This window comes from Chiloscyllium plagiosum, unplaced genomic scaffold, assembly GCF_037043375.1.
Source record: "Chiloscyllium plagiosum isolate Xiang-an unplaced genomic scaffold, Cpla_swu_hap1 HiC_scaffold_4, whole genome shotgun sequence".
Classification (NCBI taxonomy): Eukaryota; Metazoa; Chordata; class Chondrichthyes; order Orectolobiformes; family Hemiscylliidae; genus Chiloscyllium; species Chiloscyllium plagiosum.
Window position 1 is genome coordinate 131,696,432 of NW_028270142.1, and position 23,708 is coordinate 131,720,139.

Consider the following 23,708-nt stretch of genomic DNA (forward strand, 5'->3'; position numbering starts at 1 on the left):
CTGATTTCCAGTGCCTCATTCATGACTAAGACTGTGAGCTGTGGAAATGAGCTCCATAAGTTTCTGATTTGGGACACAGCTGGCCAAGAACGGGTACGTAACTTCGCATGTTTTCATTTTGTGGTTTAAAAAAATCTATACTGTATATTGTTGTTTTCGCAGAGGTCCAGGGAAATCTGACTGTGAGTAAGTAGGTTGGAATCACATAAGAGTAACGCAAGCAAATATAATTATGCATTAGATGAGGGCTAAGTCTGTATGTTTCGATAACACTTGGAGTTGAAGCCAAAGTTTTGTTTCACTGAAATATAACTTTATTTTGTTTCATTTATTCCTGGGGCACTGGGGACTTCTATAAATGAGTGGCTTGGTCTTTTCCATGGACAGTAAGGGGAGAGTGACTTCTGTCCTCTTGTGCAAGTTCACTAAACAATACATGTAGATCCTACAGTCAAGCTCAGAACATCACGTTCCTGCCTTATCATGGTACAGGTTTTGCAACTGGAAATATCACAATCTTTTTAATGTGGGCTTGCTATGGCATTTCAATTGATTGCACAATTTGGGAGAGGCCTATTTTGTTGCTTATGTTGCATGATCAAATAAAACGATTCTCCATTTGCAAACCTTTGAGTCAGCTTCTTAAAACATTTGTTCCACTTTGTAGCAATGGTTGCCTCTTGTTACATTTACTTTATTTGTGTTTTTGTTGGTGCATTATGTTGCATACTTGTTTATACCTGATTTTTGTTTTTGAAATATTTTTCCAAGAATCATTTCGCAGTCAGTTTTCACTTGTGGCCCCTGAATGTGGGCAGAATGCACAAATTTTTGGGCATTCCAATGTGGTTCTAAATTTCTAAGAGGAAGATCAGATCCTCGACAGCCAAGAAGAGCAAGAGTAAATCCCAGTTTGGGACTGACATTTACTGATCCTGAGGGGTCACGACAAGGCGGATGTGGAAAGTATTTTTTATGGGAGAGACTGGAACTAGAGGTCACTTTTAAAAGTAAGTGTTCCCTCATTTAAGACAGAGATGAGGAGAAATTACCTTTAACAGATGCTGGTGAAACTTTGGAACTCTCTTCCTGAAAGGCGAAGGAAGAAGAGTCTTTAAATATTTTTAAGATCGTGTTGGATAGATTCTTAATGAGGAAGAGGGTGAAAGCTCATACCTCACATTCCCACCTACTTCCTATCAGGCTAACGGTGAGTTTATTTAATGGCTGCACAGGTTTGTGGGGCCAAATGGCCTATATCAGCTCCTAATTCGCATGTTCTAGGATTTCAACTCATATTGACTCGATTATTCTAACATAACCACCACTTTACCGTGACCTCATATCATTCCACTGACGTGTAACTTTAATCAACTTGTCTGCCTTCAACTTGTCCAGAAGAATCACTTTTGGTATCTCAAGGGTAGCTGGAATGTAGATGTAACATCTCTGAGTCTGAACTGAAGCCTTATGGGAATGAATGTTATAGGCTGAAAATGTCAAGACCTGTCCCTTAGCATCTTAAATCTGCAAATGAAACAGAGTAGCTTTGTCCCCTCAGTCCTTTCTAAGGGGACAAAATGCCAGAACATAAGGAATTACTGACAGGATTGATAATTCCAGGAATGTCCAAAAACATTCCCCCATAGCTGGCTGTGGTTATATATTGCATCTAATTGCATTGAAAAGCCCCCCCCTCAACCATGTGATCCAACTACTTAGAAAGACAAGGAGAACAGACACATGGGAGCATCACCACTTTCAGGTTCCTCTCCAATCCACAAACTTAATCCTAACTTGACCCTATTTTACCATTCCTTCCATATTACAGAACCAAAATCCTAGACCTTCCTTGACAGCAACATTGTGAATGTACCTGCTCAAATGGATTGCAGTAGTTCAACTGGGCAGCTCACCATTATCTTTTGAAGGGCAATTAGGAATGGACAACAAATGATGAGACTGTACTTTAGAGCTTTTTAATCTCTTCAGAAGGAAACAGCCTAGTGTTGAGGGAAGAAAGCTAGATTACAAGTTTTTGAGGTCGGGTAGACCGCTGACTCTGATCACCAAACAAAAATAAATAGTTAGTTTGCTATTCTTGTACCAAATAAGATCAATTATATATAGTACTGAAAAAAAAATCCCCTGGTTCCACTTGAAAGCATGAAATGCAAACTTGACTCTTAATTAAGTAAAACACACAGGGGTATCACGATGTGTTTCCTTTTATGACCTCAGGGGCTGTCCTAAAGAGCTTTACAAATATTAAAATATTCTTGAAATGCAATCACTGTTGTGATGGAGGCAATAGTGCCAACCAAATTGCACACAGCTACATCCCAGAAATTGCAATGAGTTTCAAGACAAGGTAAACCACTTTTAGTGAAGGATTAATGATGGCTCATTTTCCAGTTGCATTGTGATGTAATTTCTGTCTAGTCTAAAATATTCACAATGATATCTGTAATAGAAGGGTCAAAGAAGTAGACTGGAAAAATAATCGTCTTGAGTTGAGCATGGAACTTGGGAGGTTAGACTGGGAGAAACGATTGGTAAACCGAGAGATCAAACAGTAATGGCAAATAATACTTAGAGTGATGATCAAGAAAAAATTTACTTAAAGATATTTGTTTAAAAACTATACAATAACAGTAGTAGGGTGGCACAGTGGCTCAGTGGTTAGTACTATTTCCCCACAGTGCCAGGGATCTGAGTTCAATTCCACCCTCTGGCGACTGTCTGTGTGAAGTTTGCACATTCTCCCCATGTCTGCCTGGGTTTCCTCCGGGTTCTCCCGTTTCCTCCCACAGTGCAAAGATGTGCAAGTTAGGTGGATTGGCCATGCTGAATTTCCCAGGGATGTACAGGTTGGATGGATTAACCATGGGAAAAGCAGGGTTACAGAAATCGGGTAGGGGAGTGGGTCAGGGTGGGATGCTGTTTGGAGGGGAGTGTGGATTCGTTGGACTGAATTGCCTGCTTCCATACTGTGGGGATTCTGATATGATTCAGTAATAAAACACCAAGATGAACAAAGATGTAAAGATAAAATGGAAATTGATGAGAAGTACACAAGCAATCAAAGAAAGCATATCAGAAGAGAATATGAAGAGGTTAGAAAATAGGTTTGACAAAAAAATGATAAAGAGAAAAGGAGCAATGAAATCAAGGAAAATGAAAACAAATAGTATTAACCAAAGCAAAATCAGGATTTGGATAGGACCACAAAAGATGCTGAAAAGAAACTCATAGATAATGTCAGTGAAAAGATAACAGGAATACTACAAATCTGAAACGAAAATAGAAAGTGCTGGAGAAATTCAGCTGGTCTGGCAGCATCTGTACAGAGAGAGGGAGAGAGAGAGATGCTGATATTTCAAGACTGACATGACACTTTGTCAGAACTGTGGAATTACTTCGCCTGAGTAAAGTTTCGCTTCTCCATGAGGTTCCATCACTAGGTAGGACAGAATTTATTGCTCATTTTTAATTACCCTAAAGAAGGTGATAATGAGCCACTTCCTCAAATCACTGCAGTCAACATCGTTCAGCGGTATGCTGCTAGGAAGGAGGATCCAGGATTTTGACCCAATATCAAATACTAAGAACATCAATATTGTTCCGAGTCAGCACAGTGTACGACCTGCAAGGGAACGTGCAGGTTTTGTTCGGGAATCTCAAGTGACTTTCGAAGAAGAAAACAATCTGAGGGGCTCATTTAAGGTGGAAACAAAGAGTTAAACAAACAAATCAAATTAGGGAGGCTGAAAGTCCTGGTCTATCCATGTTCTTAAAAAAAAAATTGGCAAGATGGAGCAGAATGTCTGATACATATACTAATGTGATTCTTCCATTTAAAATGGGAAAGAGAACAAGTCCAGAGCTCATAATCTCATTAATTTAATAACAACAGCAGGAACCTGTCAGCTGAGCTCGTCTGCTTCATTCTCCAGACTGTTTATTCCCTATCCTCATTGCGATGGTGTCTACTCAGGGTCAGGGGTTTCTGCCATTGGTCTCCAAGTGACTGAACAGGCTAATTCTCCGGCCACAGATCTTTGAACACATGGAGCAGGACGTCCCATGAGGTAATAGGATGTGTCCTATGGAGGGTTTACTCCTTTTCTTTCCTTCCCTCCACTCAGCTGGTTGTTTAGTAAACTTGTGAACCAAGTGTGCACATAGTGTTCCCTTAAAAGGTTGGTGACATATTCAGACCAATCCAGGTAATCGATTGGTGTTCTGAAACAATGTCATGTTGTGGTTTTCTCTACCTCACAGCATTGTGTCTGTGGGGATCTGCCAAAACAAATCATTGTACAAGCTCCCTTTTGATCACTGACAGAGATTCATGTCTTCCCTTAGCCGATTTGCCAATGTTTTGATGTTTCTCTGTAGACTCTGGGCCCTGTTTTCATGATGTCATCTTTGGCAATCGTCTTTTTCATTTCTTGGCCAAAGTATTCATCGAATGTGATGTTATCACATGAAGAATATTCCAAACAAACAAGTTGCCAAATGGTCCTTTGAAAAACTTTAATCTTGTTCCTAGTTCAATAATAAAACATGTTTCAAGGAGATGTGCTTTTATAATTCGTTAGACAGAATGTCAACCTATTTATCCAACAGTATGTCTAAAGTTCTGATTTTAAATTCCTCTTAAACTCAAACTGTGCAGCATATAGAAACGGTATAGTGTTCAAATGAAGGTACCCATTGAGACTTAGCTTTCTGCCAGCAATCTTGCTTTTCAGTCAGCAACTTGTGGCTTTAAGCCCCTTTCTAGAGACTTGAGCTGAAGACTAAAAATGTCATAAACCAGTGTGATGTGGCACTATTTTAAAAATGTAATGATGTAGCAGAGATTTTTTTAAAATCCTTGATATTATTAAGAAGGGGAACTTGCTGCTGATTGATTCATGTGGCTGAAAATAGGCTTTAATCGTAACAAGGAACAAACTGTGTGAAACCATGAGCTGTGAGTAACCCAATTTGAATGTGGAATCTACTGCACTTGGAGATACTGGGTTGGGAGGCAGGAAGGGGACACCCAGAGCCCTGCTACCTTCTTGGCTCCACCTGGATTAAGTTCGGTTTGGGAAGAACATGGTCAGCCTTCCAGCCATGCTGCTATTTGAGGCCCTTGTGAGTGGTCAATTAAAGACCACTTGAGGGCATCAGTCTCCTGTTGGGATTAACCCAGCTGCAGGCGGACTTGCTGCCATGCGACATGCAAAACTGGACTTGGTGCCTGAAGGGATTGGGTATGGGGCACAGGGGAGCCTACCTACTGCTCATACTTCTGAATCCCTGCATCTTGTCTCTCCATGACCCCTAACGGAGAAATGCTCCCCTCCCCACCACCAAAAATGACAGAATATTTAGCCCTGGGTCTCCTGTGACACTAGGGGAGAATTTTCTTTCACTGGTCAAAACATCCAGATGTAGGCCCACTACTGGCTGATTGGCATGGGGTATGGTAGCCCTCCCTTGGCAGAATCAATGCAGCTCCCTTACCAGTTCTCAAGCCAGATGACAAGATCCCTGATGCCTCAAAAAGGTTATGCCAGAAACAACTCCAGCTGATTTTTGGAAAAAAAATCTTAAGAGCAATGTGATAGTTGTATTGGTATACAACAGCCAGTTTGTTCATTTAAAGAAAAGTTCACAGAATTTTGAAATTTGGATAGTTGTATCTCTGAGCTCAAAAGAACTATTTTAAATTTTAACATCTTCTCAAAGACCTTCAAATGGGTATAATTAGCAGAAATTTCTAATGGTGGTGAATTAATCCCTGGCAGGGCCCGCTTCTATACTGATTTTTATTTAAAACCTAGCATACTCAGTAGAATCTTGATTTGTGCTGAGTTCAATTTGTGTTTAACATTTTTCACTCCTTTTGGCTGAATTATGCCCAAAGGAATGGGGTAAGGAATGGAAATGCGGTCTTGTTTGATGCTCTGATTTAGGATTTATGGTGCTTAGAGCTGACCTTTCCAGACTTGGGGGTGAAGTTATTGCAACCAGAGCAAACTGTCAAGCAAGAAATGGAAGTACAAATTACTGATAATAGTGGAAAAAATGGCAGGTGTCAAATGCTTGATAGTGTATTTTGAAGGGACACAAAATAAATGATAGTTCTTTATATGGTAATGATGTGAGCATTGTGAAGATGCTGTCACTTTGAAAAGGTGACTTTAGAGTCATAGAGATATACAGCACAGAAACAGACCCTTCCGTCCAACTTGTCCATGCTGACCAGATATCCCAAATTAATCTAGTCCCATTTGCCAACACTTGGCCCATACCCCTCTAAGGAGAAAGTGAGGACTGCAGATGCTGGAGATCAGAGCTGAAAATGTGTTGCTGGAAAAGCGCAGCAGGTCAGGCAGCATCCAAGGAGCAGGAGAATCGATGTTTCGGGCATGAACCCTTCTTCAGGAATGAGGAAAGTGTGTCCAGCAGGACCCAGGGAAAAGACCTTGTCTATTTACCCTATCTATGCCCCTTATGATTTGTGTTTTTTTGAAGAGGGGTTGTAAAGGCAGAGATGCTGAAGACTCTAGGTTTAAAAGACCTTTAGGTTTTTTTATTAAACAATTTAACAAATGAAGGGGAATGGCCAGTTCTTCAAGTTTAGGCTTTATAGTTTTTTTTGAGCTGTAGCAGTCAAAAAATGTGTGAGTTCAGAAGAGTTGCAAGCTTCAGTAAAGAATTCCTCTGATTTCTTCTGAAATCCCTCTATGGATGTTGTTCCCTCCTGCCTGTAAGAATCTGTGCCTGAATTTACCAAAGAGTGTCTTTATGGGATGTTACTACATTGGTATGGTTAATTAGTAATAGGTACTCTATCAGATCGGTTAAGTTTTCTAATTAAGTTACTCTAAGTTCTGCTTTCTTTTGTTTGTGTTTCAACTGTAGTGTTTAAATCAATTCTGTTTTGCCTAAGCTACCTTCTTCAAATATTTTGAGGGGCCTATGGTTGGTCCATAACAGCACTGTTTCATGCAAAAACATCTGAAAGATGATTTATTTCAGTTTTCACTTCCTTTTACAAGAGGTTTTCATCCACCATTTCCTAATTGCAAGGGCAGGTCACTGACCTGCAGTCACAGTTCTGTTAGTGTGACTCAGACAGAAGCCACTTGTTAACTGACATCCAATAGTTTGCTGAGGTAACGTCCATCTTGACTTATCCTGAAGTTGGGATGGAGCTGTGGGATTTGACGATGCGGCAATGGTGGGAGGTAGTACAGTCAGATAGAAGGGAGGAACAGAAAACCCCCTTTGTGAATATTTCTTTGAATGGCCCACTTTCAGATGGGAAGTTCATTGTGTGGAAAAATATAAAGATAAATATCCACATTCCATTGTTGTGTGATTCAATTCATCAACAGCTTTTGAATATCTGTCTTTAAAAACATTGGAGAAAGGAACATAAGGGAATGCAATGATTCCATTTCCATTTTAGAAGTTCACATTCTCTATGCTGTGAGTGAACTGACCACTCTTCCAACTTTGTTTTCCACTATTGTCATCGAGATCAGGAATATCTGAAACTCTGAACTTTATCCTGTAACACATCTGCAAACCTTGTCTAGGCAGTCCATTGTCTTGGATTAACTTGCTTATACTTATCATTTTTAAGTAAACCTCAGTTTGAAGTTAGGGCTCTTCTGAGAGACACTGGCAGCTTGATTTGAAATCCTAAATCAGGTAGCCTGACTAGAGTGCTCAAGACAGACTGAAATTCACGGATTTAACTTTTTAATCTGGTGTGCTCAACTCTATGCTGTGCACTTGTTTTGTTTTGCTTAGGACCAAAAGCTTCAACGCTGATGGCAATGTATAGATTGAGGAAGCGGTAAATCAATTTTGCCATGGCAGTAGAACTGAAACAAACACTCAGAAAGAAATATCTCCAATTGTGACAGAAAAGGTCATACTGGTTAGGACAAATAGCTAATTCCCCCAAAGTATGATCTGTTTCATGTTATAGTTTATACTCCCTAAAATCAGTTTTGGCTTTGTTTGAAACTAATTTCATTACCTTTCCACGAGGCGAAAGGAAATTTTGATTTAGTATTAAGATAAAATTTCAAATCTTCCAAAAGGCAGCCTCCACCATTTGGAAAGACAAGTGCTTCAGATACATCGGAACAGCACATCTCAAAGTTCCCGCCAAGCCACTCACCATCCTGACTTGGCAATATATCACGAACCCTTCACTAGATCAGATCCTGGAATTCCCTTCCTAAAGGCACTGTAGCTATCCCAACACCCCCAGGGCTGCAGATGTTCAAGAAGACAGTTGACCATCCTCTTGTCAAAGGGCAATTACGGGCAGGCAATAAAGCCTTGCCCAGCCCTTGATGTCCAAAGCTCCTGAACAGAAAAAGCGCAGCCAACTCAGTGCTAACTCACTGTGCCAATCAGTGCCTTTGTGATCTACAATGACTCAGCCAGACAGGAGTCAGGATAAACAAGTGGCAAATTGCTAAACAACATTGACAGCACACATGCCCTATGTGCTGCATTTCTCAAATTGTCTTTTCGCACATTTTTGCAAAATTACAAATCCCTTAACGATGAAAGGGCAAAGGGACCAGGCTGCACTGGAGATATTAGAGCAGTCATCCAATAGCTTGACCTAAGAAACATTTTTTATGAGTATATAAAAGGTGTCCAGCTTGGGGATAGTTAACTAAGGCACAACCAGTCATTGAGGGTCAAAGAAGCTAGAATCAAAGGAGTGCTGAGATTTTGGGGGTGGGGGTGGGTTTTAGGGATGGAGAAAGGTATAAAAATAGGATGGATCATGGTTGTAGAGGGATTTCAATGCAAGGATAAGAATTTGAAGATTGAGGCAATGCTAGGAACCAATGTGAGTCAGCATTGGGTAAAAGATAAATGAGACTTTGTGCAAGCCAGCAGCACTATTTTGGATGAAGTTTATGGAGAGTGAAACTTGAAAAGCTGGACAGGAGAACATTTCAATAATGCCCAATGAAGCATTGCACCTGTTGGATATGACCATGGCATTTTGACCATAAGACCATAAATCCTCGGAACAGAAGTAGGCCATTGTGCCCATCAAGTCTGCTGTGGCATTCAATGAGATCATTGCTGACTCGACAATCAAAACTCACTTTCCCCATAGCTATTGATTCCCATTACTGATTAAAAATCTACCTATCTCGGTTTTAGTGACCCAACCTCCACAGACTCTTGCAGCAAAGAATTCCATGGATTCAGTACTCTCTGAGAGAAGAAATTGCTGCTTACCTCCATGTTAAATATGTGACCCCTTATTCTGAGATTATGCCCTCTCGTCTTGAACTTTCCCACAAGGGGAGTCATCTGCATCTACACTGTCAAGTCTCCAAGTTTGTCCTTAGTAAATTGCTTTGTAAATGGAAACTGAAATTTGCAGATTTAACATTACAGGTCAATCACGCTTAATCAGAACTTCTAGGTCGATCGGAAATGCTGGGCTGTGTTTCCCCAGCCCGTTGGTGACGGGCAGAATGGCAGCACGGCTGGACCATGGCAATGGAAGGTACCAGGAAGACTGCCCATTGTCTCCCAGCTGCTGTGGCAGCTGTCCATCGGGAGGCTAATTCATCCAAGCATTTTACCAAGATCAGAACGACACAGCCTCTCTTGATGTGATTATTCAAAAAACCCCTCGTGATCTCTCAGTGGAAGGGCCCTTCACCAAAATCACGATGGCTCCCTCCATGCCTTACCCATCACTGACATATCACATCCCACATCAAATCCCCTCCCCCCATCTCGATGCCAGGTTTCGCCTGGCCTCAACTGCTCAAAATGAATGCACTAGCTCTTCAAAGGAATCTAGGCCAATGAGGCATAATTTTTAAAGTGAGGGGCAGGAGATTTCGAAGGGCTTTGAGGAAACAAAATTTCACCCAGATGGTGGTGGGGTCTGACTGAGTGGGTAGATGAGGCAGGAAACCTCACGAGCTCTCAAAAATTACTTAGATAATTCAAGGCCACGGGCCAAGTACCGGACAGTGGGACTAGTGAAGGTAGGTTGGTGCAGAAATGGTGGGCCGAAGGGCCTCTTCAGTGCTGGATCACTCTGACTGTCACACAAGGTGTAGCCTCAGCAATGGTCACCATGAGTGGTGGCGCTGCTGAGTCGATGTTCTGGTTGAACCGGAAACCCTAGAGGCCTTTAATGGACCGATGATTGTTTACATCCGGTCAAAACGACAGAGTCAGAGTGGGTTCATCTCTCACTCACATTCCTGGTGCAGTAGGAGTAACTGCATCTGAAGAAAGTTCAACCCATGAGCTATACTTCTGTCTTGACAGATGCTGCTCGACCCATTGAGTATTTTCAGCATTTTCTGTTGTTTTCTGCTTGCTCAGAACCCCAGTGTTCACCAATATTTTTGCTTTTTGAGTTTAGGAATCTTCCAAATTTGGCCGAGCATCAGAAAAAAAGCAGGAAAAGAGGCCGAGTCATCAACCTTGATAAAATACTCTGGCCTCCCGGTTTCACAACCAGTAACAAAAATAAATGTGGATTTCTCAAAAGGGAAGTGAGTCATTGCTCAGTGCTTGCTGCCTGAGGGGCTAAAAGCTACAGGGAGTGATTTTCCGTTTCCCATAAAAGGAAGAATCAATGTAAGACCTGTAAGTGACTCCTGCTCTGAACTAGGATTACTCCAGACAGTACCAGTCATTTCTAAGTTTAACTGGTTTACGCTCCTCACTAACGCTTGCTGTGGAATGAAGAAGAAATCTATAAAAGCAAAGGGTTAAAAGAGTTTAAAAGATTGGACAACCCACAACCTTCAAAACCACTCCATGAGCCATCTTGCTATTTTTCCATCTGTGTGACTGTGCACATTTGCAGGCCCAGGATATGGGAAGGAAGGAATGAAAATATTTAACATTCTGGAATTTTCACCATCTGTGCTTAAACCAAGAACAGGCTGTATGTTTAATTTCCCATGTTTAAAAACAAAAGCCCCTTACAGAACAGTGTAGAATCCAGTTTCAGTAAACTGTTAACCTTTGGCTGTCTTGTTTGTGGGGTCATGGTGCTTGTGGTTGTTTAGAAGGTGAAGAATTCTTTGTCCAGATCCTTTATGTCCTGCGCCTTCCCTTTTAATCTACACCAACTGCTCCTGCTGCTGCCAACAACAACATCTTGCGAGAAGTGAACAGTCCAGGGATGCTTTCTGCACAAATTTTTGTAGGCAGCAGCACAGATTAATACAGCAGTTCATTACATACTGGGCTCTATAGACATAGGACTGAGTATTCCTGCCTCTGCATGATTCGGATCAGAGGCGGGTGGGAGTTAAAAAGGGGACTGTATGATTCTAGGAGTCCCACATACCTTTTCCCATTGAGTGGGATTTTTAATGTCCCCCAGGGTGGCGGCTATATAGAACATTGATTAGGCCACTTTTGGAATACTGTGTGCAATTCTGGTCTCCCTTCTAGAAGAAAGGTGTTGTGAAACTTGAAAGGGTTCAGAAAAGATTTACAAGGATGTTGCCAGAATTGGAGGATTAGAGCTACATTGAGAGGCTGAACAGGCTGGAGCCATTTTTCCTGGAGCATCAGAGGCTGAGGGGTGACCTTATAGAGGTTTATAAAAGCATGAGGGGCATGGATAGAGTGAATAGCCAAGGTCTTTTTTCCCAGGATAGGCAAGTCCAAAACTAGAGAGCAAAGGATTAAGATGAGAGGGAAAAGATTTAAAGGCTACCTAAGAGGCAACTTCTTCATGTGTGGTGTGTGTATGGAATGAGCTGCCAGAGGAGGTGAGGGAGCCTGGTACAACATTTTAAAGGCATCTGGATGGGTATATGAATAGGAAGTGTTTTGAGGGATATGAGACAAATGCTGGCAAATGGGGTTAGATTAATTTGGGGTGTCTGGTTAACATGGCTGAATTAGATAGAAAAGTTTGTTTCCGTGCTGAACATCTCTAAGACTCGATTTCCTGCCTACACTGTTGTAAGGTGGGCATTTTAGAAATCTCACTATTTCCATGAAGTTGGGTCTATTTTACGAGGAGACATGGTTCCTGGTATCTCAGAAGTCATGAAACATAGGGAAGCTTATCACTTTTTCTATAAAGGTCAGATCAAAAGGTGGTAATAATTTCATATGGTATAGCGTAATAATATGTTAAAGTTAATTAAGACTTTACAGTGATTAATAGTGGGAATTTGCTCAGAAAGGTAAGTTGGTCAACATTTTTGAAACTGTCCAGATGCACTTGAGTTCTCTGGGGGATCACACATCCTTCCCCAAGCCTTCATTTGATCTGAGATCTCAAGAGATCAGCATCAGTCACTGCCCTCCTGGTGAGGACAGAAGAGCTGCTGGCCTCTGATTGGTGACAGTCTCAGTGGAGGTGGGTGGAGGAGGAAAAACTTCCTCCCTCAAGGGAGCTCGATCCTAGTGAAATGCCCAATGTCAAGTGCCTGAATGGAACTAGATGCAAAAGGACATAGGGGTCTATTTGGCAAATTAGCTCAGACCTATGTTGACTCCATAAGAGTCTGACTGCCTGAAAATTTAGTTATAGTGGTGGGGTTCAAAGTCAGAGTTGTCCCTACCACTGGGCTAATAGTTCTGGGTTCAAGTCCTACCTCTCCTAAAGATTACATTACATGCCTGAGCAGTGCAGATTGTTATTCAAACTTTTTTGTATTATGGTTATGGCAAAAAGAAGATTCCAAATGCATTGTCTCCTATTGTTATACCATTGACCTCTACTTATGCAATGTCGGGAATTATTTAATCAGGAACTATTATTTGAAATAACTCCACAGAGCCCACTATCTTGCCATCAAATCCACCCTTGACACTGCTCCAGCTAGGTCAGCGCTGGTTTCTAGAGCGAATAGAACCTCTGACACTTCCTGCCCTTATCTGTCAGCCAGGGCTCCCTGATTGGACCAGACTAACAGCCCCAATCAGGGAACTTACATTCTATGAGGTCCATCTAGCTGACCTCACTATCAGCCTGATTACAATAACTACAGTTTTCACTGAGTGACATGAAAAATGTCCACCATGTCTTCTATCCTTCCCAGAGATGGAAAACAGGAAAACAAGCCAAAGTGGGTACAGGTAGGTATGAATGATGTGGTTAAATTTCCATCCAGGTTCATTAAAACACAAGATAAATGATAATGATCAATATTTAATCAACACAACACTTAAAGAGAAAATAACAGAAGGGATAATATGTACCATTAATCTCTAGATTTATGTCATTTTTTTTACCTCTGAATATCTTATTTTGATTAATCATGATACTTAAAACTGCAAGCTTATGCTTGTGATTGGAATCATACGATGTGGGATTGAAGACACATGTACAATCTTAGAGTAATGTCAGCCTCTGAGGTATCAGGTTGAGAGTTCATGTAATGGAAACCAGAGCTCATGCATCTGCTAATAAACTACTATTAATTAGAATAGTTTTGCTGTACATTCACTTTTAAGTTCTGTTCTGTGTGACAGCAAAGCATACATATGCATCTGGTGGGCATTATGTTTTCTATGAGTTATTTTTTTATTAGAATTAATAGAAAGTCATGTCTGTCAGAATTGAAGGGCTTTATGACATGGTAGATGTTTCAGATGTTAGAAACCACTTGGATCTCTGCCAAAACGAGCCCCTAGAGCAGTTTTAATTGTGGACTGACTTCTAAATGAGAGAGCCATAGGGCTGAAGGCACAAAGGCTAAAAACTGGATTGAAATGTTCAATGCACAAATGGAAAGGTCTGTCTCAACTGTGCAATATGCATCACAGATAAATTGCTATTTTTTTGTGCTGTCATTGACTGTCTGGGATGCCATATGGCTGGAGCTGCAGTTCTAAGATTTCGGCCATTTGGAAGAGTTTTACCTCGTGAAATGACTTGCTGAATGATGTGGCAAGTTAAGACATGCAATGCTGTCTTATTGTCAGTTCAGCAGTTTTTCAACCAGGAACCTAGAAGGCCCCTCGAATAGCAAAGCTGGTAACAGTGATTGCTTTTAACTGGTGATTTTATAATACCATTTCCCATGCTGGATTCAGAGGGCTGGATTCTGATTCCCTTATTCTGCGGGCTTTTCACACCATGGCCAGGCCCGGGGACTTCCCTCAATCTGTCGGATAACTCTGTAGTTAATGACGTCCAATAAATCTAAATGGAGTGAACATGCTATATCCTGGACATCAGAGTCTCAATGCTGTGGGCTGAGGGGAATAACAACCGACATTGGCAGAGGTGGTCCACTTTTGGAAGCTATTGGTAGTTTGCTTGCCTTCAAGTGACAGGCTTCAAGTCACGCTCCTGGACTTGGAGCACACTTGAGATGAGTAAACAGAAGCATGTCTGACCTCTCAGGTGAATGAGGAAGATCCTGCTGTACTCCAAGCAGGGACATTATCCCTAGCATTCTGTCAATGTTTGACCTTAATTAACAGGATTATCACAGTATTGTTGGCGACTGTTTGCTGTCTACAAATTGGCTGCTGTGTTTCCTCCATCACACTAGTGACTCTGTGTCAAAAAGCACTTCATTGGTCACAAAGCACTGTTTGGTGGTCATGGGTGCCATGAGATAATTGCAAGTCTTACTTGAAATTAGTAAAGAACTAAACGATTTAAAGATCTGTTTACTAAAAACCAGTGCCCCGGTGCGGCAAGCACTTAAGAACCAAATGGTATGTTGCCCTTCCTTGCAAAAGGATTTGATTATAGGAGCAAGTATGTTTTACTGCAGCACAGGGCCTTGGTGAGACCACACCTGGAATATTGTGTGCAGTTTCGGTCTCCTTACCTCGGAAAAGAAGGAATGCCCTGGAGGGAATGCAGCAGATTTATTCCTGGGATGACAGGTTTGATTGTAGGAGGACAGGTTAGGTTGACAGGGAGAAAGTGAGGACTGTAGATGCTGGAGATCAGAGTCGAGAGTGTGTTGCTGGGAAAGCACAGCAGGTCAGGCAACATCCGAGGAGCAGGAGAATCGACGTTTCAGGCATAAACCCTTCATCAGGAATGAGTTTTGTGGGCTGGGGTTGAGAGATAAACGGGAGGGGGGTGGGGTGGGTAGCTGAGAAAGCGATAGATGGATGAAGGTGGGGAAGAAGGTAATAGGTCAGAGGAGGGAGTGATGGACAGGTCTGGAGAGCGGTGCCGAGTTGGAGACGTGGGATTGAGATAATATGGGGGAAGGGGAAAAGAGGAAGCTGTTGAAATCCACATTTATCCCTTTGAGATTGCAGGGTCCCAAGGCGGAATATGAGGTGTTCTTCCTCCAGGCGTCAGGTGGTAACGGTTTAGGTGGTGGAGGAGGCCCAGGACCTGGATGCCTTTGATGGAGTGGGAGGGAGAGTTGGAGTGTTCAGCCATGGGGCAGTGGGGTTGGTGGGTGCGGATGTTCCAGAGATCTGCAAGAAGGTGTCCTGTCTCCCCAATGTAGAGGTGACCACACCGGGTGCAGCGGATGCAGTAGATGACATTGGTAGAAGTACAGATAAATTTCTGATGGATATGGAAGGATGCCTAGGGGCCTTGGACAGAGCTGAAGGGTGAGGTGTGGGCTCAGGTTTTGCACTTCCTGTGGTGGCAGGGAAAGGTGCCAGGAATGGAGTGTGGGCTGGTGGGGGATGTGGACCTGACGAGGGAGCCGCGGAGGGAATGGTCTTTCTGGAACGTTGATAGGAGCGGGGAGGGAAATATATCTTTGGTGGTGGGGTCCATTTGGAGGTCGTAGAGGATGACACAATGTATGTGGAGTTTGGTGGGGTGGAAGGTGAGGACTAGGGGGGTTCCGTCCTTGTTGCTTTGGGAGGGGTTGGTTTCAAGAGTGGTTAGGTTAGGTTGACTGGGCCTGTATTCACTAGTGTTTGGAAGAACGCGAGGAGATCTCATTGAAATTCTGTCAGGGCTCGACAGAGTAAATGCAGAATAATGTTTCACATGGCTAAGGAGTCTAAACCAGGGGAGGATGCCATAAAAATATAGGGTAACCATTTCTGTCTGAGGTACGAGGAGAAATTTCTTAACTTGGAGGGTGAGGGGTCCAGTGGAATTCTCTAATACCTAACACAATGGAGGCCAAATCATGGGATATATTTAAGAAAGAAACAGAGCGTAAAGGCATCAAGGGGTGTACAAAAAGAGTACGAGTCTTGTGTTGATATAATGGATCAACCACAATGGTTTTGAATGCCAGGGTAGGCTCAATGGGCTAAATGGCCTACTCTTGCTCCTATTTTCTCTGGATTCTGATTTTCAAACTTCAGAATATAATTTTTAATGTACTAAATTTTCGGGATAGAATCAAGCTGGGACTATCCATTATAATGTAACCATATATTCATTTTGAAAATGTAGACGTCCCACAGCTTGTCTAATTTGTTTTGTCTTTTGTTCCTCACAGTTTCACTCACTGGCTCCAATGTATTATCGTGGGTCTGCTGCAGCTGTTATAGTTTACGATATCACAAATGAGGTAAACTGCTATAATGTCCAGTTCTTTAGTTCAAAATCCTTGTCAACCAGTTTTGGGATAAGAAATGATTGGAATTTCATCTGGAACAGCAGAGCACATTTCACTGTGTTTTCATGAGAGAATTAAATCTAACTGAGTTACTCGTCAGAATTACTGTGGGAGACAGTGTTCAGCTGGAGTTTAAATTTTCACTCATTTTCTTGCAGATGCATAGAAAAGCATCTGCACAATTAGGTTTAGCATAACTTGTGCTCAACTAAATGGGTAGCATGGTGGCTCAGTGATTAGCACTGCTGCCCTCACAGTCCAGGGACCTGGCTTTGATTCCAGCCTTGGCTGGAGTTTGTGTGGAGTTTGCATGTTCTCCTCGTGTCTGTGTGGGTTTTCTCTCTCAGTCCAAAAATGTGTAGGTTAGGTGGATTGGCCATGCTAAATTGTTCTTAGTGTACAGGGATGTACAGATTAGGGAGATTAGCCTTGGGAAATGCAGAGTCTGGGTGGATGCTCTTCAGAGGGTCAATGCAGACTCGATAGGCTGAAAGGCCTCTATCTGCACTGTAGGGATTCCATGATTCTAAAGGATAAATTGGAAAATACCTGCAGGTTATCCCAGGCCATGTGTTGGTCAACTGGCTAAACCTGGCTGGTCTTTCCTTCATGCTGATTGCTTGTGCTGGAAGAATGTCAACTCTGAGCTGCTCAGGCCTTGCATTCATTCAGTTGCTTAAGGATCACATTTTGGCATTTTTGCAAGAGAACAATTGCAGACCTCTTTTTACAACCCCGTTTGCTGCCTATTTGACAAGACTTATTACTAGGTACAGCATTAGCAGCCATCAACGCCTGAAGGTTTAGTGAGGAGCAATTCAGCTCTTTCTGAGTTCTGTGGGTTTTCAGAGAATGTAGAACAGCGCAGCACAGGATCAGGCTCTTCGGCCCATCATGTCTGTGCTGACCATGAGCCCATTCTAAACTAATCCCATCTGCCTGCACATGGTCTCTCTCTGTCTCTGTCTCTCTCTTTCTCTCTCTCTCTCTATCTGTCTCTGTCTCTCTCTGTTTCTCTCTCCCTCTCTCTACTTGTTCGCATGCCTGTCTGAATGTCTCATTAACATTGCTATTGTATTTGCCTCTACCACCTCTCCTGGCAGCGTGTTGCAGGTACTGACCACCCTCTGCGTGGAACAACTTTCCTTTTAGCCTTCCCCCTCTCATCCTAAACTTGTGCCGCCTAGTATTTGACATTTCCACTCTGGGAGAAAGACTCTGACTCTACATCCTATCCATGCATCTCATAACTTTATTTACAAATTACTCCTCAGCCTCTGACACCCATATGAAAACAATCGAAGTTTGTCCAACCTCTCTCTCTAGCTAATACACTTCAATCTAGACAACTTCCTGGTCCTGTGCCCTCTCAAAAGTCTCCAAGTCCTTCCTGTAGTGTTGGGACCAGAACCTCACCTCTGTTCTAACTCCGGCCTGGACAAAGTCTGATATAGCATGACTTGCCAACTTCCATACTCAGTGCCCCAAATGCTGAAGGCAATCATCTGTACACCTTCTTTACAACCTTCTCCACTTGTGTTGCCACTTTCAGAGATCTATTGACTTGGACTCCCAAGATCATTCTGTATATTAATGTTCTTAAGGGTCCTGCCATTTACTCTATACTTTGCTCTTCATTTGACTTCCCAAAATGCATCACCTCACAGTTGTCCAGATTAAACTCCGTCTGCCAGCTGACCTGTATCCTGCTGTATCTTTTGATAACCGTGCTCACTATTCACAGCTCTACCAATCTGCATTTTGTTTGCAAGCTTACAAATCCAATGACTTACATTATTATCCAAATAAATTTTATATATTACAAACCACAGGGGTCCCCAGCACTGATCTTTGCTGAGCACTGCTGATCACAGACCTCAGGTTGAAAAACACCCCTCCATAACTCTGTCTTCTATGACCAAGCCAAGGTTGTATCCATCTTGCCAACTCAAAGTAGATTCCTGTGACTTAATCTTCTGGACCAGCCTACCATGAGGGATCTTGTTGAATGCTTTAGTACAACCCATATGGATAACATCTGTTGCCCTACCGTCATCAATAATCTTCATTACTTCCTCAAAAAACTCAATCACGGTGGCTCACAGGGCCAGGGACCCGGGTTCAATTCCACCCTCAGGCGACCGCCTGTGTGGAGTTTGCACATTCTCCCCATGTCTGTGTGGGCTTCTTCCCACAGTCCAAAGATGTGCAGGTTAAGTGGACTGGCCATGCTAAATTGCCCATAATGTTCAGGAATGTGTAGGTTACGTGGATTAGCAATGGGACATGCAGGATTACAGGAATAGGGTAGGGGGATGAGTTTGAGTGGGATGCTCTTCGGCGAGTCGGGTGTGGACCTGTTGGGCAGAATGGCCCGTTTCCACACTGTGTGGATTCTATGAAATTTGCGAGACAAGACCTCCCCCACATAAAGCCATATTGACTGTCCTTAATAAGGCATTTTTCTCCAAGTGTGAGTAAATCCTGTTTCTAAGAATTTTCTCCAATAATTTCCCTACTTATGATTTCCTGAATTATTCATCTGCCCCTCCTTAAACAAAGGAACAACATTGGCTATTCTCCAATCTTCTGGGACCTCAACTGTGGCTAAAGAGGATACTAAGATCTCTATAAAGGTCGCAACAACCTCCACCCTTGTCTCCCTCAGTATCATGGATAGATCCATGGGAACCCATCTACCCTAATCTTTTCAAGACACCCAATACCTCTTCCTCCTTAATGTCGACATGCCCCAAAATATCAATATATCCCTTCCTAATCTTACCATCATCCATGTCCTTCACTTTAGTAAATACACATGTAATGTACTCATTAACTCCCTCAATTCTCCACTGCACTTTGATCATCTAGCCAGGTCTTTCCCCAACACAAGTAACAGTATGGCCCCTTCCCCAGTTGGACTATCTGCACATTGTTTCAAAGACCTTCCTGGATGTACCTATCAAATTCAGACAATTAGAGACCATGCCCATGATCCTCCATCATCATGCCTGTGAATGTCCTGTCCCACCAACAGGAAAGATCCATCAGAGCACTGGAGATGCTTGGCATTGATCCCAGGCCCAATGATGTTTTATGGTATCAGGTCAAATGCAGGCTGACTAACACCAATGCCCACTCAACTGAAGAACTTGTAGTAAATGCTACTGCAAGAAGAACTGAATGAGGGGAGAACAGGAAACTTTAGTGTGAGGCAGCAAGTGTGATTGAGATGAGGTCTGAAGGACATATCTGCCTTGGGGCAGCTGGTGAGAGAACCAGTGTGAGGGAAAACAAACTTGAATTCTAATCATCAACCTATCTGTCTCAAATGCATTGAACAAAAACAGTATTAATAAAACTGATAAATGAAACCAAAATAAAACAAGTTGTCTGACACATAACTTCTTTAATCCCCATGGAAGGTTGTGAAAATGTGTCTTGACATTAATGCTGCTGTGTGAAGGGGCAAATTTTCTCATAATATTTTGGCTTTGGTTTTAGAATGGTGTCAGGATAATGAAGAACTCCAATAGGAATTTTTTTCAATAAGTTTTACTTTGTTACAGCATGTTTTGATCTCTGGCAGTCCCAGATACCAGTCAGATGCTCCTGTTGGTTTGGAACTATGATTGATGCCAAATCAATTCACAGCAGATAATTTAAAAAAAAATCATAAGGGACATTCTTAAAATTATCACGTTACTGAATATGAGTCATTAGCAAATGTAAGCAAGTGGAATGGGATTCTCTTGTAATGTTGTGTACTTCCAGTGAAGTGCAGTCAATATTAATCCATTTGCATTGATTGTTCTGTGGCTACTTGTATGGTATTTCAGGCTAACTGCTGTCTCTGGTACCTGCTTAATGGAATAGAAGAGACAGAAGTTTTCATAGAATGCTGATGTGTCTACTAAGATGTGTTGAGTAATCCCAAAGCTCCCAGAACACGAAGTGCACAATTCAGTGCAGAGATAAACCAGAGAGAGAGAGAGCAGAGGTTTGTGAGTTTGATCCCTAGTCTGTACTGAGGTAATTCATATTGCATCAATCCTGTATGTGAGCATCAGGAAGAGGAGATTGGTTAGTTCAGTTGGATGGATAGCTGGTTTGTCATACAGAGTGATGCCAATAGATTGGGTTTAATTCCTACACTGACTATGGTCACCATGGAATACTTTACGCATAAAAATATCTTTATATACACAGAGAACTGAACTGCTTTAGTGATTATGTATGTATAGGAAGATATTTTATGAATAAAGTATATTTTTGAAATAAAAAAGGGGAGAGTCCTTCATAATGAACCACTGTCTGAAGTCTTTCTGCTGAAGTTAAATGAGAGTCTATTCAGTTATCAGACACTCCCAATCCCTCAAATATATGTAAATATAATTCTGCACAAGTAAGAAATGTCTTTGGTTTGTTTGTTGGACAGTCAAACTCCAATGTTTGTTTGTTCCTTTATAAGCTTCTCTACAGTCACTAGATCAGTTCAGTTCTATAGAATAGCAGACAGAGGAACAAACAAACATTGGAGTTTGACTCTGTCCAACAAACAAACCAAAGGCATTTCTTACTTGTGCAGAATTATATTTACATATATTTGAGGAATTGGGAGTGTCTGATAACTGAATAGACCCTCATTTAACTTCATTATGAAGGACTCTCCCCTTTTTTATTTCAAAAATATACTCTATTCACTACAAAATCTAATATATATGTACGTGTGTATATATATATATATATAGTCACAAATGCAGTTTGGTTTCTGCATATGAAGAAAACAAGTAATTCTCCTTGTCAACCTTTCCCCTCTCCAAAGGCATGGTGATTTTCAGGGTAAATCACTATCAGTTATCTTTTCCTATTAACGGAGCAGTCCATTAACATTATGATGACTTGATTAGTATTGGAAAAGTAATAGGGTTGCTATCTTTCAAACTAACAGAAACATCACATGATTTGAAATAAAAGCAGTGATTCTTTAAAAGACACTTGTGCTGTTTGAGGTTGTGAATATATCATGGGACTTATTCTTCACTGGTCATTTGCTGGCATCCATTGTGCACCAGCAGACTTCTGTGAAGTTCCCCATTAGCTTATTAACATTGTTTTTATTTAATCCAATGAAAATGTACCGTTACAGATAGAGCTTCTGTCCAACAGAGTTGTTTTCTGTTTTACATGTTGGAGAGTTGGAAGGGTTAATAATTTAACTGATCCGAATAACTACGACTGGTCAGGGAGCAAATGCCTTTCTGAGATAAACAGGAAAACACCAGGAAAACAACAGGAAAACAAATGAGTGGGATAGCATTGACTGTGAATGATTAACATATCTCTTCAGTGGTGAGTGTATTAAACATGGGCGGAGTGTGATAAACATGATATAGAGTGAATATTGAAGGAGATAAGTTCTTCAAAAGACCTAAGAAAAGAAGTATCCCCAAAGTTAGTTGCCGGGAATACCTTTGAAGTAAACAACTTTATACAAAAGGGAGGGTTTAAATGGATTCATGACCAGAAACATTGTGAGATCTTACTGAGATGTGCATCTTCTGCAGTAGGCAAATAGGTATATGTAAGAGCATAATATTTTTTAACATTATTTGGAAAACTTGAAGTATATTGAAACTGATAGTGATTCTATGCAGTTATAGGTTGATCTCTTTAAAGTGTAACTATACACTGTTGCAACCAATCATAATGGGTGGTATGGTGGCTCAGCAGTTAGCACTGCTGCCTTGCAGTGCTGTGAGGACCTTGGTTCAATTCCAGCCTTGGATGACTGTCTGTGTGGAGTTTGCACATTCTCTCTGTGTCTGTGCTGGTTTCCTCCCACAGTCCAAAGATGTGCAGGTTAGGTGAATTAGCCATACTAAATTGCCCATAGTGTTCAGGCATGTGCAGATTAGGTGCATTGGTCAGGGATAAATGTAGAGTAATAGGATAGGGAATGGGTTTGGGTGGGGCAGTCTTCAGAGAGTCAGCGTGGAAATTTTGGGCTGAAGGACCTGTTTCCACACTGTAGGGATTCTATGAATGTTGAAGTTATCAGCATCGTCCAGGTTCCTAATACCTTGCAATATGACTTGTATTCTCTGAATTTCCACTGAATTGAAATAGTAAAGTGGAATTAAACATCATGAAACACACTTCATGTATCTGATCACATTTAATGCAGCAAATACTGTTGGGCTGAGTATTTCATTGGAATGGCTCCCCACTTGATTTTTCTCCAACTGTCAACCCTGACTGCCAATGTTGGAGTGAAAATTTAAACCACTGTCATTGTAGGAATTGGTTGGAGTATTGCCCTGTGCATTTTGGTTAGTGTTTTTCTGTTAGGGCTGCGTTGTACATCTTACACATTCTGGTGTTAGTTTCTGTAGCCTGCATTTTCTCATCAAACTCTTGCGTGCAGTTTGTGCCAATAATAGTCTTGGTGCAGCTCTATAAGTGGGGAGAATAGCTTTAAGTTCAGGCAGTTATTCTATAATGTGATGGTTGCATTCTTGTGTAACTTTGCATTATAGAAAAACCACGCTACAGGAACAGCACTTAAACCGTTGGTGATGTAATCGCATTACAGCCAACATATGTTTTAAAAGTTCACACTTTAGAATTAGTGTCTCCAATTCATCAATTGTGTTACAGCGAATTTGCGTTAACAAAATATATGTTATAGCAGAACCACCTATATTCCCATTGTTCTAGGTGGCGTGGATGAATTGAATTTTTAAAAGTTGGTTTTCAGAGTGAAGCAGATGGTAGTAACGATGTGCAGTGCTGCCCATTATGCACTGGGGTCTGACTATACAGCTTAGTTAGTCAGACCAGAAAAGCCTGAGGAGATTTGGTTTTGCTGGATCTAGTTTATCCAGGCTGCAGTTGCCTAAGTTCAGGAGATGTCAGTCAGTGCTATCTTGTACTGTGTCTACAACAGCGTGATCTACATTCATTGATGCAGTGCTTCTTTACTGGCCAATCCATCTAATCTGATTGTGGGAGGAAACCAGAGCACCTAGAAGCAACCCACACAGACAGTCACTCAAGGCTGGAATTGAACCTGGTTCCCTTGCGCTGAGAGACAGCCGTGCGAATCACTGTTCCACATTGCTGCTCTTAAAACAAGCTTCC

At 41.7% G+C, this 23,708-nt stretch overlaps 1 protein-coding gene across 2 annotated transcripts in view; it reads left to right on the forward strand.

The window, feature by feature from the left end:
* The window catches only part of rab31 (RAB31, member RAS oncogene family), an 81,205-nt gene that overhangs the window by 14,225 nt on the left and 43,272 nt on the right, over positions 1-23,708 (forward strand). The window contains exons 3-4 of one of the 2 annotated variants that reach the window (XM_043687758.2): positions 12-93; positions 16,446-16,517. In XM_043687758.2, the coding sequence (XP_043543693.1) occupies positions 12-93; positions 16,446-16,517 (154 nt within the window). The remainder of the gene's footprint in view (positions 1-11; positions 94-16,445; positions 16,518-23,708) is intronic. The other variant, XM_043687759.2, reaches the window with a different exon arrangement.